The sequence below is a fragment of the Limanda limanda genome, chromosome 15, assembly GCF_963576545.1.
Source record: "Limanda limanda chromosome 15, fLimLim1.1, whole genome shotgun sequence".
NCBI lineage: Eukaryota > Metazoa > Chordata > Actinopteri > Pleuronectiformes > Pleuronectidae > Limanda > Limanda limanda.
Genome location: NC_083650.1, coordinates 5165090 through 5181798, shown reverse-complemented (window position 1 = coordinate 5181798; position 16709 = coordinate 5165090). Strand labels below are relative to the sequence as shown.

At 41.8% G+C, this 16709-nt stretch overlaps 1 protein-coding gene across 1 annotated transcript in view; it reads right to left on the bottom strand.

The window, feature by feature from the left end:
* The window catches only part of camk2g2 (calcium/calmodulin-dependent protein kinase (CaM kinase) II gamma 2), a 46251-nt gene that overhangs the window by 9534 nt on the left and 20008 nt on the right, over positions 1–16709 (bottom strand). Inside the window, exons 3-14 of the mRNA XM_061087014.1 lie at positions 15192–15251; positions 14025–14079; positions 13487–13552; positions 11374–11446; positions 8144–8246; positions 7829–7912; positions 7637–7731; positions 5886–6008; positions 5037–5120; positions 4792–4834; positions 3749–3808; positions 1201–1241 (exon numbers count right to left, since the gene is read on the bottom strand). Coding sequence (XP_060942997.1) covers positions 1201–1241; positions 3749–3808; positions 4792–4834; positions 5037–5120; positions 5886–6008; positions 7637–7731; positions 7829–7912; positions 8144–8246; positions 11374–11446; positions 13487–13552; positions 14025–14079; positions 15192–15251 — 887 coding nt within the window. The remainder of the gene's footprint in view (positions 1–1200; positions 1242–3748; positions 3809–4791; positions 4835–5036; positions 5121–5885; positions 6009–7636; positions 7732–7828; positions 7913–8143; positions 8247–11373; positions 11447–13486; positions 13553–14024; positions 14080–15191; positions 15252–16709) is intronic.

The following is a 16709-nucleotide window of genomic DNA, read 5'->3' as shown; positions in this document are numbered from 1 at the left end:
ACAAGCCTGAACTCTTATCTGCAGGTGACCAAGACAGCTGTTTTAATTCAGAGGAAGAAGGAAGAAAACAACTGAAACTCAAATCAAAAAAAAAAGATGATACAATAAATATACAATAGTTGAAAATGGGGAAATGATTGTATATTGATGTTAACGGTGATTACAAATTCTATGAGGTCAGGGATGACAAATTTGATGTCAAAATGCCTGATTTGATCCATAGGTCGGACGGAGGGGGGGGGGGGGGTGTGTGTGTATCTGTCACTTGTCAGGATTGGAAATGGTTTCGGTGACACCTATGAAAGAACAGGGGGCGATGCCGAGATGTTGGATGAAGTTAGGAAATCCAAACAAAAAGCGGACAAGACGGAAAATGTCATAGACGACGCGCCTCAGGCATCTCTGCGTTAAGGGGGGGGGGATCAACTGAAACGGAGGCGGGGGGGGAGGAGGAGACACGTATAATGAAAAATGGATGAAAACGACAGAGCCGATCTCACCATCAAACAAACACTCGAGCTGGACTTCCTTTTCTGACAGACAGCAATGGAGAGGAGGAAAAGATAAGGGGTCATCGAGAAACAAGGAACTAATCAAAGTCGTAAAAAAATAAAAAATAAATAAAAGAAGTGAAGCTGCCATTTTGATCCCAGAAAGAGGGGGGGCGGAGCAAAAATATTGAAACCACCGGTGGAGCAGTTTGATTTATTGGAGGGCTGGATTATTTATTATTTAATTTACTGTTTGCAAGAGGAATTTTGTGTTGGGCGCTTGTTGATCATGGCGCTTCACTGCATGCACTGAGGCTGTCGATCAAACCGAGCAGCAGGACGTGATGGAGGCGCCAATCGCTCAGAAGAAATAAATGGTGGTAAAAACAAACATCCTAAACGTCTAAGACTCTTTATAATGTCCCTTATTTTCTCATAAACACGATCAACCCACATCTTGATATTTTAATGTCTGTCTTTTCTACTGAGCCCCAAAAACATTTAAATCAGATTTAAAAGAGTAGGAAAGACTCTGGAACACAGAGGTAACACAACTTAAAGGACATACTTCTGTTTTCATATCAAAACACACGCACAGGTTATTACTGAGCAGTCGGGGGGGGGGGGACTGAAAGGGAGACAGCAGAAGACAGGAAGAGTCAGAAGGACAGGAAGAGTCGATGAGTCCCTCTCGGGTCAGAGAACTTACCTTCACACCGTCCGACTTTTTGTTTAGTAAAGTTTTGCACGCTGAAAGAAAGAGAGAAAGAAGATGAGAACATTCACACAAACAGGGAAGAGGCCGAGATCGCTCGCTCAGCAGAACTAACAAACTCAAATAAAGGTCAAATAAATGAAGTCCAGTGATAAGGTGAATCTCATGTGACAATAATATATCTCTGAGAAGAACCGCTGCTTAATGTTTAAAAGGAAATTGGATATTTATGAAACTGAGAATGTAAAACAAACTTGGAGAACGAAAGAAAAACGGATTAAAACAAATATTATTAAAATTTAAATCGTTTCAGAGCAGGTGCGAGCCCTGAAGGTGTTTATCCCTTTTGTATTCCAATGTTTACACTAAATATAAAGTGAGAAATGAGTCATAATTATAATATAGTAAATTAAAGCATATGAGTTCATTGGTTAGATTTTTTAGTTATCAATTTAATCTTTAGAGTCAAAACTGTGATGATAAAAAATATAATAAGAAATATCTCACAGACCAAACGATAACTTACTGTCTGTAAGTGCAAATTAAAAACTCTGACCTGTTGTCATGCACCTGAACTCTGGAGCACAAAGTTAAAACCACACAAAAGACAAAATAACGAGTAAAAACACACACAGAGAGATGTACAGTTGCTTCAGAAAGTCTTCAGGCATCTTTAGTTTTTCTCATTTACTAAAACATTTGAGTTCTTTGGCAGCTTTGCTTCTTCTTGGTCACGTCTCTACAAGCTCTGCAGCCCTGAACCTGAACAGTTTATCTTTCCTGTCAGATCCTTTCCAGCTGCGTCAGGTCTACAGAGAATTCCTCAGTGGCTTGAGGTTTGTCCTGACATGCAGTGTCAACTGTGAAGGGTCGGAACACTTGTTTATCAATGAGACATTTCAGTTTTCAGTTCCCTGTAGAAGCAAATCTACAATGTGACGGAGCCTGAATACTTTCTGAGACGACTGTGGACTAAAAATAAACACATACAAACATTGAGTCACGTCTCGATGATTCGCCCCTTACCTTCAATTTATAAAGAAGAAAGGAGGGCGATGAAGAAGACAAGAAAAACATTAAAATATTGTAAATATATAATAATACTCATTAACATCTGAACTGAAAACCCCCTTCAGGCTGTTTTGGATTCATGCAAAGTGGTTTAGAAACACGTCTGACATGCAGCATCCACCTCAGACCTGCTCAGTCTCTGAACAGTGACCGAGCAGAAACCTGTAAACACAGGGCGTCATCTCTGCAGCACGGCAGGAGACGAAGCTCGATCAAAACAAGAAAATCCATTATTGACAACTCGTCAGCAAAGGATCCACCTGATCAAAACACAGTTCCCGTGTGAATGGCCGTTCGACAGCTCGTCGGACATTCACCTGCAAAGGGCTCAGGATGCTTCACACAAACTGGGTCTATAAAAACGATCTGACATTTTGTCTGAAGCATTCTGCGGCGTGAGGCATTTTATGGTTTTGTCTGTTCACACAAAATATATAAACAGGCAGGAGAGAGAAGCAAAAGAAGAGATCACACAGGACACTGCACTCGCTCCTCCAGCTTCCCATGCAGGCTGGTATACTGGACACTACTGGACGCTCATTCACATGCTTGGCTGGCTTTCAGTGCCAGAGCCGTGCAGAGGAGATGCAGCGAGCACAGGCATCGACTGGGCATCGACTGGGCATCGACTGGGCATCAGCCGCGTGCTGGAGATACAAACCAATTCAAAGGAGGTAGAACCAGTGAGTGTTAAGCTGGGCAGACACCGTGCAACTTTAGAAATGTTGTTAAATTCTACCTCAATCTGTAGGACTAAATCTATGTGAGACACTCAGGACACTTTACGTTTCGTGGCTCCTCATTGGTGTTTTTGTCAAAGAAGGAGGCGATATTTGTTGAAATAGGGAGGAACTAGCTACTTTGATCATAATTGCGATTCTGTGATGAAACATCTAAAAAAAAAAAAAAGATGTTTCAGCATAAGGACATGCAGGCAGTTAAATAAAATGTAATTAAATATGAGGCTTCTACATTGTAAACTGATCTCTCCATACAAGCTGACTACTTTACTGTAGGAATAGCTTAATCTTTTCTTACTTTCGGCGATAAACTACATTTCCTGTTTAAACGGGCTGATTGTCAACTGTTAGAGAGCCCGAATGGCGGCCGACCACAAACTCCGACGTGTCAGTAAATCATCCGAACCATCTGACAGCTGTAAACTACACGAGAAACAATGCATGACAAAGCTGAGAGATTCCATCCGGGAGGGTTCTCTTTGTTCATGAGAGCGTCAGGACACGCAGCCAATACTGAAGGTCAGTCGTATTTTTTCATTTACATGTTGGTGCGTGTATGTGTGTGTGTAAGATGCCCCAGTGCAATGACGACCATTCTCAGGTGGTCCATCAGTGAGCAGGCAGCAGGCAACAGGGGGAAGGGGGGGGTTCGAGCAGCCCAGGACACATGCCAACAACCCAAGTGCAACGTTGGCAGCGCCCGACTCCGACTCCCCCACTGGCAGACGTACCTTCCGTTGCCATTGCGGCCGTGCTGGTGGTAGCGGCCGGGCTGGTGTGCTGTCGTCCCACTATTGGACAGAGAGGGATTCAATGTGGAGCCACAGGTGGGACAAGAGCCTCACTGGAGCCAGACAGCATTCGTCTTCCTAAAGCTTTACTTCAGATTTACTGTGTCATCCAACGAGCTGCTCACCATTCATGACATTTTAACTTCATAGAAATTCCCCTGAAACTCCCTTTTCAGTTGCAGACGAGAAAACAGGAATGCAAGAGCCACACGACAGAAACACAAAAGCACCTGGATCAACTTCTGCATTCGTGCTGCAGCTTTTGTGTCGTTTGAATTTGTGTTGTGGCTCCTGTGGTTGTGTTGTAACATTTGCATTCACGATGTGGCTCTTGCATTTGTTTCCTGTTAATGCACTTAGTGTGAGACGTCTCGGCCACCGAAACTGACAGATGGGAAACCTTTGTACCAACATGCTTCTATCTCATCTCCATGGACACTGTGGTAAACATGCCTACAGTTCTGTGTGAAGCAGCTCAGAGGTCTGCCCTGCTCAGTCGGCATCAATCTTGACCAGTAAGAAGCAGTTGGCCCTGATCCACCGGAGCTACTTTACTTACATGAAAGTATATAAACACTGTGGCCAGCAGCCGTAATGCATTAGCTCGCTAGGGCGAGGTCCAGAGAGCAAATAGGAGCGTTCAATCAGAAAGTGTTTCAGAGATCAAACCGCTTACGAGGAGGAAATCCAAGCCAAACCCCCGGAGTGCGAAATGAAAACTGCAGACAAAGCTGACAAGCAGCTCGGACAAGAGTAAACATGTGCAGCGAAGGGGGGGCGGGGGGGGAGGAAACCACAAACAGGAAGTAGAGCAGCAGGACATCATTTGAAGGATCAGGAAAAGACAAGTTCTCACAGAAATCTATTTCAAATTAGACTTAATGACTTAATAACAGATAGTTTGAATCCGAGTTTCTTCTTTGTTTGGCTTCATTCACATTTAGGTATCGTTGTTATTACTGTGATGAGTCAGTGAAGCTCACCTGAAAAGTTCCTGGACACCAGCATTGTTGTGAGGATGGCTCCCTACAGACACACAAAGATCCACAGTTTAAGTATTTGTGTTTTTCAGCCGTGTGTGTGTGTGTGTGTGTGTGTGTGTGTGTGTGTGTGTGTGTGTGTGTGTGTGTGTGTGTGTGTGTGTGTGTGTGTGTGTGTGTGTGTGTGTGTGTGTGTGTGTGTGTGTGTGTGTGTGTGTGTGTGTGTGTGTGTGTGTGTGTATGCTCACTTTAAGTTTCCTCCTGGCGTTGAACTTGCGGAGACATTCCACAGTCTCTTGACGGTGCATCATGGAGGCCACAGTGGAGCGTTGCTGTGTGAGGGCAGATAATCACAACTTGAGTGTTACACCATGTCGGGGGGGTGCACTCACTCCATTATAACTGAACGACAAGGAGGACAGACAGAGTGGAGGCAAAGAGTCCATTACTCCTGCATTAGGACACCTCCCAGTTCAATAACTGCTCCTTGGGGTGAGCGTTGATGCTACTGCTACACAGTCTGGGGTCAAGTATTGATTTAAACATCAATAGGATCCAAACAGATTGAATTAATCCATCAAAGGTAAAGAAACTTCATAGCGCTCTAAGTATTTTCCTCTCTGTTGCTGTGAAGTGCAAACGAGCAGTGAAACTGGATTTGGTCATTTACAGAGAAAACCAAGAAATACCACATGTTTGGCAAATCAGGTGAATTCTGACATATCCACTTATCTGGTTCTTTGATTAAAAGTTACCTGAAGGTCGAAACGAGCATTTTGGGAAGAAACATCAATGTCAGGTGTATTTGACAACTATGCTTTCGACAATCAAACAGTTTTAATTAAGTCGTATTTGCTTTGAGAGCAATCGAAACGATCGTTTCTTTCAACCCAAAGTTACAAATCCTCTTCTAGTAAACAAGACAGATAAGTGAGCATCTGCTTAGTTCGATGTGATTTGAAAACTTAGCTGTTTGACCAACTCCTGGTCTTGGTTTAAACAGCTGGGAGCCGGAAATAAACAACTTAACATGTTTGACAAAAAGAAAGTGATGACTTTCCCACGCTGGACGTGTAAAGGTGACGTGTGTGACTTACGCAGACCCAGGGATGCTTGATGGCCTGGTCGGCAGTGATCCTTTTGGCCGGGTTGATCGTCAACATCTGATTGATCAGATTCTTGGCCTCAGGGGTCACGGTGTCCCACTCAGGAGAAGGAAACTGACAAAAGCAGAAATAAGAAATGTTAAGAATGTGTTTTATATATATAGTTATGAAAACATGTGAAGATACAACTTGTGATCTGAAATTGAAACATCTTCATATTATTTATTAATTATTTAAGAAATGTTGTAGAGCCCTGCAAATACAAACTGGACAGTGAAGCATGAATCACAGGATTCTAGACCTGCAGAACCACTTATTCTGCTTTTAAATGGCGATTTAAGAAAGATAATATTTAGTCCAATCAAAAAAGATCATGACGACCAACTAAAAGAGTTTAAACAAATGCATCTCTCTCCTTATTGAATATGAAATAATGGAGGACATCACGAATATTAATAGTGTTGACAGAGGTGACACTGAACATTTTCATCTCAGCCAAACGCTGGGTTCAGGTAAAATAAATGTGCATCAATTACCAACTTGTCAATAACTAAATGTGCCTTTTTGTTTATGAACACAATCTCTGTTGAGTGTAAAGCAAACAAGCAGCAGAAGAGGAGTTATGGTGTGTGCGCAATAAAACTGGAAATTATAGAGCTGTAAAATTATCTTTGAGATTTTTACGAGTTCAGTGGACGATCATAATCACATCAACTCCCCTTAGTGGAACAGCTCTTCCTCCTCATCTCCCTTTTATTTTGCACCTTTCATTTGTCTTCATAAATCACTTCATCGCACGCTGGCTTCTGTTAAACACATTTGATGATTCCTAATGGAATAATAATCACGATAAAGATGATTGTATCATATTTAGTGAACCGGAGGCGTTCAGATTGTGACAGAAACTCAATGAAAACCACAGAACTAATTAGTCCCATGTAATTTACTATGTTGGACAGGGCAGTCGATTTATTGTAACTTTATACTTTCCTGTTACTTTCTTGTCACTGTGTCGTGTTTGTTCCTGATGATTTCTCAGGATTATTAATTTATTCATTTTTAAATACGTGAGAGAACTAAGCGTCAGTTGTCAATTAGAGACATAACTGATGGAAGGTATCTACACGACTATGAGGATGTTGGAGAAGTGCACATTGTTATTAGTGCTTGTCGCAGTCGCTTCATATCAGTGTTCTTATTATGCACATTCATTAGATTTGGTTGCTTGCAATTATGGAAATTAATACGGGTATTAAATTTCTATCTCCCGGAGGACTTTGACAAGATCTGATAAATAAGCCTATTGCTCTCTCTACATAGTAATCGCTGCAGATTAAAAATGATCCAATGACAAGAGGCAAGCAATTAAAACTTGAAATGTAATATTTAAATGAGTTTGTGCGACAGAATGTGTTATCTGATGAGACTTGAGATGAAGCTGTCCTGCAGGGCTCGTGTCGGGAGTTGACATTCACGTCCATTATATTGCAAACAGGAAACAGAGCGCGTGTGGTAGAGTTCACGGTTCATGCAGTTCAAGATTCTAGGGAACCTGCGAGAGGAGCTTCCCCCGATCAATAGTTTGACATTAATAATAGATCAAATAACCAAGTGAATTCTCGGGTGGCCTTTATAATCACCTAAGTGGCAATTTCCTCTCCTCCACAGTTGAAGCTAACTTTAAACCTTCGCCGTGTTTACGTGATGTTTTGATAAACAGATGCAGAGGAGAGTGAACTCACGTCGTAAGCACCAGCCTTGATCTGTTGGTAGAGTTTGTGTTGGTCCTCGTCCCAGAAGGGGGGGTAGCCCACCAGCAAGATGTACAGGATCACACCTGACGCACACAAACACACACACACATATTCTCTATGAATAAATGTACGTGAGAAGGAGTTGTGTCAGACTACATGCATTGATTCTGGTTGACTGACCACATGCCCATATGTCGACTGGTTTGCCGTACGGGTCCTTCCTCAGCACCTCTGGAGACAGGTATCCTGGAGTTCCTGCAAAACCTGCACAAACACAAACACAAACTTACTAATTTACATTGTCAGTGAGTTTTGCACAGAAAAACAATCTATTTACCCTCATCATCATCTCTTTTCTCTAATAGTTACAAAACCCAGCATATTGTTTTCAAGTTCTGAGCCAACAAGCTCCAAACTACTTTCCTACTTTAAAGTGAAAACTGGTAGAATGAGGCGACAAATTCTAATTGTTATGAGCCGAGTGTGATTTCTTACCAAACCAGGCCTGCTGCTCCCCCTGCACCTCGATGGCAAGACCGAAGTCTGCCAGCTTCACCGCTGCTCCCTTCATCTTACTGGCCAGCAGCAGGTTCTCTGGCTGCAACACAGACACACACACAGACATTCAGGATGAAATGTTTCACTCAGGTCGACAACTGAGGACTGTTTTCAACATTTCTTTGTCAGATAGTATTTGTGTAAAAGGTCAAAAATACACAAACATTTCCATCCAGAGCTGGAAAAGCTAAGACTTGAGGGTCAAAAATCAATCAGGCGTTTACTAAGATCCGGTTTTCAAATTCGTCTTTGGAAAAACTCCTAGGTTTACCATGATATACAATAAATCATATATGAGGAGGAAATAATACAATATAGATATAAGAGGAAAAAATACACTTCATTAAAAGGACGAAGCAGATAAGCATGTCCCCTCCTTCAGAAAACGACTCTCCAGTGGGAATGAGCCATGAACTGGACAAGCAGGCGACAAAGGAAGAATCTCTTCACTCAGCTCCGACAGGATTTGACATTTCCACACTCGTCCGACTGAGTGAGAAGTCCGGACTTGAGCTGTGTTTTACTTTGTGTGAAAGTGTGTCCTCACTTTCCTCATTTTGATCTCCGTGCTTCATAGTTACTCTCACTCAAGGAGAAGAGACCGAGGAAACATGTGAGGTCAAGTGAAATCTGACGAGAGGTCACGTACTGATTAAAGCTGCACAGCTGTTTCAGATTCACTTCCTAAAGGTTTCCTCCTTAATAAAGGGATAGTGAATATGACTGTATGATACAGCTGCTGTAAATACATGTGCAACCCAGCCAAGTGGAAATGCACCTTGTGTACACTTTTGTTAAAGAGATGAAATGTGCTAAACCAGCACAAAGGTCACACGACTCTTTCCCTTCTCTCTCTCTCTCTCTCTCTGCTCGTCTCACACAAGCTCTTCCTCAGCAAAGGAGAATCCGGAGAAAAGCTTATACACAGCAGCTTTACTCTAGGATCCTGTGAAGCGTCGTAGGATTGTGGACGAGCTCGTGCAGCTGCAAAATAGGACGTCTTTGTGTTTCCTAATCTGTCACATGACCCTGACTTCTCACCTCGTAGCTACTCACACACCTGATTCATTGACATTGTTGTCGCCTCATTTGCACATTGAGATCTGATCACATCCAGAGCAGAACAGAGATAAGAACCTTTGTTAATGTGTAAATGTTAAAAGCCTGTGATCACAGGTCATTGTTCGAATAATTTATCCAGATAACAGCAGGTTAATACCACGTGTCAATGTGCGGCTTAAACAGCACGACACAGTGTGGTGACCCCATGTGTTTGTGTGTTCAAGTTCAGTGGCTTTTCCACGGATTTTAAAATCACGATATGTTTTAAGGTTATAGTATTAGAAGTAGAGTTAGAGAAAGTCTCAGGGAAATCTGCGTAAATACGACGACCTCTGAAGCCACAGAGACGTGTGTGTGTGTGTGTGTGTGTGTGTGTGTGTGTGTGTGTGTGTGTGCCTTAAGGGCAAACGTCTTTGCAGTGATATCTGTCCTCATAGCCTCCAATGCAGACAGATGTATGACACTCGCAACCGTCTTTGTGCTTAGCCTGTTTCTTCTCATCTCTCTCTCTCCATCTAGTACTTCATCATCCACCCATCCCTCCATCCTCCCATCATTGCCCCCCTCTATAGGTCAGAGCGGAGACAATGGGTAGAACAATAGAACAGACAATAGAACGCACAGGGACAGAGAGCTGGAGAAGAAGCAACTCGAGAAAAGAGATAGAGAGAGACAGATCGAGATAGATAGATGGGAGGTGGCATAATGAGTCCCTCCGCTGGTGCTGCTGCAGCCGGGTGACCTCACCCTACAGTTACCATGGCAACCCAGCCTGCCACCAGCCAAGAGCACTAAACTCTCTCTCTCTCTTTCTCTAATTCTTGTTTTCCCCGTCAGTGAGTGGCCCCCCCGAGATGACGGCGAGGCAGACATGTGATGCGTGCGAGTGTGAGGTCGCACCGCTCCGCACTTTGTTGCATCATTAGTCTATTTATGGAAGAAAGTTCTTTGAAACAATTTAAATACTTATAAAAATAATGTTTCTGTCTTTTTGTTTGTTGTACAAATAGTTTCAACACAAACTAAATCTTTAAAACTGTTTTTTTTGGGGATGATTTGAGGGCTATAAATACAACTTTGAAATATAATTGTTGATAAAGTTAATAAAGTTTGTTTGCAGCAGGTTTAAAATGTAAAAAAACATCTTATTACCTTGGGTTTTATATATGTTCTTTATCTGCTTGTTCAACATCTTCATTCAGATATTACAGGGGTCCGATTCACTACTGATTCGGACTGGGTCTTTCTGTGTGGGGTTTGCATGATCTCCGAACACGTAATATCAGCTGGGATTCGTGACCCTCAGAGGATAAGCAGTATAAACCATTAAAGAACAAACTGCAGTAATGATGCACAGACAGCGAATGACAAAGATCCATATGCAGCATAAAAACAAATGAATAGAAACAGAAGTCCATTCACACCTCACACAGAAAACTGATTTTATAATTGTGTCTCAGTTTATTTTCCACTTACGTCTCCTTCCTCAAAAAATAATGGTGTAATTTTGCTCCATCGCATAAACGATTATTGCACAAAATATTAAAGTTTAGGACTCTGAACTGAGTGTTGGCAATAAAATGAAAAGAACAAGGATGTAATTATTCGGGGGATTGACTCTCACAGATGATATTTATTAAAATGAAACACCGCGGCTGAGGAGGTCGGGGGGGGCGCTCGCTCTCTGCCAGGGGTGAACGAGCTCGCTGCGAGGGAAATCGCCACTGGCCGTCATCTCACCCACAGACAGGCTATTAATAGCAGCTGGTCTGCTTTCGTCACTCCTCAGCAATGAAGGAGGGAGCGGAGAGGGAGGAGGGGAACAGATGAAAAAATAGTTGGGGGGGTATAGATTTAGGGGAAGATGGGAATGGAGAGATAAGGAGGAGAGCAGGCAGGTGATGATGAGAGGGATGACGCTCATCCCTTAAGTTGCTCTTAACGTCACAGCATGACGTCTGTGCGAGTGTGTGTGTGTGTTTAGACCTGTTGTGTATGCCCACTAACGCATTTTATCCTCTTTCACCACACACACACACACACACACACATTTATATATAACTAGTCTGTAAGATCGCAGGGGGGGGGCGTCCCGTTGAACTCACCTTGAGGTCCCTGTGCACGATGTCATGCGTGTGGATGTGACTGACGCTCTCCAGGATCTGATTGATGCAGTGGCTGCAGGAGAAAGAGGGATGAGGAAGAGAGGAGACACACATCTGTCAGTGCACAACATCTGCACGACCTCAGACTGAAGGAAAGACAGAACTAGAACCAGACTCTGGCCCTTTCAGTCGACTTGCATGTTTTTCCCGACCCACAATGAAGTCATTTGACCTTTGACCAGTGAAATCAGTTAATCCTCGAGTCTGAATGAACATTTGTGCCAAACGATTCTCTGGAGGCGTCGTTAGGATGACGAGGTCATGAGTCAACCATGACCTTTGACCTAATCTTTGAGCCCAAATGATTGTTTTTACTTAAGATATTCCTTTAAGGGTGTTTCTGAGATGTTGCATTCACGAGCCAAAACATGTGAATGGTCACACAGACCTTGACCTTTGACGACCAAAATCTGATCAGTTCATCTTTGAGCCCAAATTAACGTTTTGAACTAAGAAAATCCTTCAAAGCGTTCTTAGGATATCTTGTTCACCAGAATGTGAAGAACGGACAACATGACAACATCGCGCATTGAATATGATTTATAAACATTATATGAAAACTCTAAACTCTTAGCGCTCTGTTGTGCGTCAGTGTGATTAATCGTCGGGCTGCAACTTACTGTCATTACCTAATAATCATTTCAGTTTCTGATTAACCTGCTGATTTTTTGGGGTAGTTTGTAATGAAATGTCAACGTGTTCAGTTTGCATCGATAGAAAACTGAAAAAACAACATCCCCGAATTGAGGGTGCAGAAATATTGCAAGATCCACATGGGAGTTAAATCTGCTGCATTTTTTATGTGACTGAATGTGTGGAAGGAAGTGGAGTGAGCAGGGTGTGTGTGTGTGTGTGTGTGTGTGTGTGTGTGTGTGTCTGTGTGGTGCTTACGTAAGCTTGTCCTAAGCTTGCACATAAGCAATTTAACTGGTCTGTTGCACAGTTAAAATAACTATTATTTCATTTAAATTAAATTGAGCTTGACAGACTAACGGTGAAGTCGCGGTCGGCAGCAGGAGGATTTCTCTCTTTTTTTTTTAACAGGAGAGTGGTGTCCTCTCGCTGTCAGACAGACTCAACAGAAAGAGCCGCTGGCGTTGTGTCCAAATTAGGACGAAACCTGGACTCCACACTTTATTCTCCTCTACCCAGTCATTCCAGCATTTCACTACTAAGCCCATTTTATCCCCCTATCCTGTTTCTGCAGCTACTAAAAGTGCTCATCAGAAAGCATGCTCCTGTCTTTACTCTCTTTAGCATCTTCATGATCGAATAGTTTTAATTTAACTTAGTCGGTAACAGATTAGTGTTACCGACTGTTTGAAGATGACTTCTCGTCGGTTTTAGTTTGTGAGCACATCAGGTTTGGTTTAAGGTCTTTTTGTTAAGTTTAATGTCTCCACACCAACTGGACCTGTCTCGTTTCAGTACCGGCTCTAAAAACAACATCTCATAATCTTTCAGGTTTTCTTTCCTGCATTGTGTTAGTCTTTTTGTTTGTGTAAAAGTTATATAAAGTTAAAAAGCCTAAAGTCCAGTTAAACAGGAAAACCCCATCCTGAAGCCCCTGATAAACTTTGTCAGTCCAGCCAATACTTCCTCATGATTGTGATGTCACGTCACATTACTTTCTATACATTCATCATCTCACTTCTTAAAACACATCATTACTATTTATTATTATTATTTAGTTTATGAGTAAAGTACTTTGTTACTTTTTGTTTTAACCGGCAGTCAGGTAATGTGCTCCAGTTCTAAAAACGAACTGCATCTTCCAACAACACACTCAAAATAAGGTTTCCAGACTGAGGACAGCTTGGTCATTATTTATTAATGAAATTAAATTTAAAAACCGGAGTCACATGGTCAAAGAGAAAGTGTCGACTGTGTAACAAGCTCAGAGAACTGAGCAAGCATTTCTTCTGCTGCTGAAGCACAAAGTACATTTTGTTCTTTCAGTTTTGCTCTGACAGCCGGACGTTTGAATTTAGGTGGACAGCAAATATGATAAAACACAGGAAAATAAGCATGTGAGCGAGAGGAGAAACCGTACCTGGCATCGGCCTCGCTGTAATACTCCCTCGCAACGATGTCCTCAAACAGCTCTCCTCCAGTGACCCTGCACACAGACACAAGGAAGAAAGAGCTGGATCATAATGAAACAAATCAGACATGTGAATTTAAATGGATCTAGTGAATCTAAAGGTGGATTATAAGTGGACTGTTGGTGGAGGTGGGTTCTCTACTGAGCCACATTCTAGTTTCCTAAAGCCATTAATCGTATGAAAAAGAGAACTTGCTCCTCCCGACAGTTCAAATCATTTTTATTTGTGGGTAAAACACGACGACAGCGAAGTGACCTTCACGTCACACATGTGAAAAACGACTCCTTTCATTCAGCTCAGAGGGAAAATTGATTTTCTGTGCTGCTGCAGACAGAGACCGTCATGGAAAATACAAAAACTGAAAAACAACTTAGATTTACTTGTTGCTTAGGTGGAGCAATTCATCCTGGAATGACCCGTGTGTGTGGCATGTGTGTGTGGGAGTGTGTGCATGTGTGTGCATCTGTGTTAATGTGATTAACTCACAGGTCAAAGACGAGGTAATGGAAGCCTTCCTCTGAGATGCTTTCATGGAGCCGTACTACAGACAGAGAAACAAACAGAGACACAGTTTTTGGGTTAATACAAATTTGATCATGTTAATTAAAGTCTACATGGTAACATAATTTTAATAAGATAATAAGATACAGATAATAAAAGGATAATAACTATATACGAGTGTGTGGAGGGCAGCAGTGGTGATAATTGCTTGTGCTTTATCACCACTTTGAGCTTTAATGCATTTGCTTGTACTTTTGCTTTATTTGAAAACTTCCTCATCAACATCAAACCAGATGATAAAATTAAAAAACACATCAGAACAAAAGTAAAAACTATTCTGAAGAGACAATAATAACAACAATCATAATAAATCACAATAATAACTGAAGATTTCACCGAATCAGCAGCAACAAGAAGAATCAGGTATAATCAAAAGTAATTATACCTGATGAAATGAATTCAATACAGAGACGATTTCGTTTTCAAAAGAAAGAAATGTCTTGATAAAGCAGCTTCTTTTTAGACACAATGGAAAATATTGAATAATTAAAATCCTTTCAAAGTCGCCCTGGATCTAAAAATACATGCGTCGTGTCTGTGTGTTTCAGTACAATGAAAGATAATAAACATTAAAAATCATTCAACACACATATGAATAAAGGGTCATGGGGGCTTCGCCACACATATTAATGACATTTTTCATGTGTATTGTATTTTTATGCAGCTCTATACTCCTACTAGGTTTCATGTTTGGAGTTTCACGAGCCAAGATCTTAGAAAAGGGACCAGGTAAAGAAACCATTACATTTTGAGGCAGATAAGGACGAAGAGGCAAATCCAGGGAACTTTTTCAGGATCTCCTGCATGTAAATGTGGTTTAATGAGGAGACTGTTGGGTCTTGGTGGACGTATACTACTTCCTGTCATTCTAAATGCAATTATTGTTATTTTTCACACATGCAGCAGTGACGTATGCAGGACAACAAACACTGAGGAAGTAAAACCAGTTCCAACAAAACATAAAGTTTGACAGATCTGTGACCGAGTCCTTTTGTCCGACTGAAACCCGAACTTTGGAAGAGACAGTTCCAAACATCTGTCCCCAGCTGGTGCTCTGATCCTTTAGCCTGTGGAAAAGAAAAAGAGACTCACCTATATTTGGATGTTTCAGCAGCCGGCAGATTCTCGCCTCTCGGTCCAACTTCTGGTGATCTGAGGAGAGAGAAGAGCAGAGCGGAGAATCAGTGACGACACATCAACACAAGAAGGAGAAGCAATTATAGGCAACACACAAAATTACCCAACAATACCGGCAATGAAACAGTCACTGAATCTGACTCAAATCTCATGTTGTTCAGTATCATTTTTTTCAACATGGCATTTTGAAAACAGATTTTTCTACATAACCTTTAAACACATGTTAAATATTTAAGTGCTCATAAATTATGAATCGTATGTTCAGTTTTTCCAAAGTAAAGATTTTTGCAGCTATTACATCTTGATATCTTGTTTGGGAGGATTTCAAAAGCGCCCTGTGACTGATTAAGACTGATTAAAAAACTGTCTTTTAACTAGGCGGCTAAATCACACAAACACGCAGACACACTTTATTCGCTGTCTCTCCCGTCTCCCCTGCTCCTCCTACTCCGCTCAGAACAAAAGGTTTTCATCTAAATCTGCCATTTTACAACCGACATCACAGCGTTAGCAACCGGAGGAGACGGCCGAACAGTTTCAGCAGCCGACGGAATGTCGTAAAGGTAAAACACAGACAACCAGACAAGCTACTGGGCCAGAGGCTGTCGACTGGGATGAGATCGAACACGCACACGCTTTTTTGCACTTAGTGAAATTAGTCTTGTGGGTCCGGCCTTAATATAATCAGTGTCCAGTTAATGATTGTAATGGCGACAGGAGAATATGTGTGTGTGTGTGTGTGTGTGTGTGTGTGTGTGTGTGTGTGTGTCTATGTGTGTGTTGTGTTTGTGTGTGTATGTGTGAGGCTGCATATTTAGGACAGATTGGTAGTAGGACTGTTATAGCAGATAGATACAGTGAATGGCATCTCCTATTAAAGGGTGTTAAAGGGTCAAGTTCACACTGGACTCTCCTGCCACCAACCAGCTGCTGGTCACAGGGGACAGATTGGATGCTTTTGTGGGTGTGTCTGTGTGTGGGGGTGTGTGTGTGTCTGTGTGTGTGTGAGGCAGAGACACTGGAAATCCCTAATCCACGGCCCCAGCGTCGGCTTCGGGCAGTGTCACAGTGTCTAGATGATCAAGAACCTTAGTGGCACAACTGCAATCATTTCTATTTTTCCAGAATATGGAAATGAATTCTGGGAAATGCCCATTAGAGATGCACTGATGAACTGATCAATTCATTTAGTTGATTAAAAGAAAATTATTGATGATTATTCATTTGTCGAGCAAAAATATCAAAAGATCTGCAGGTTTCCGCTTCTTAAATGTGAGTATTTGATCATTTTCTTGGTCATTTATTTATTCACTTGTTAAGTGTTAACAATTCCTCGTTGTCATAGTAATCTCAGAGAGTTTTGCTCAGTATGGAAAGTGTTGGGCAGATTAATGGATATTACTTTGTTTAAATGTTTTATTACCTGCAGTGTTTTTTTACTGTACAGTTCAAATAGGCAAATGATATTAAGGA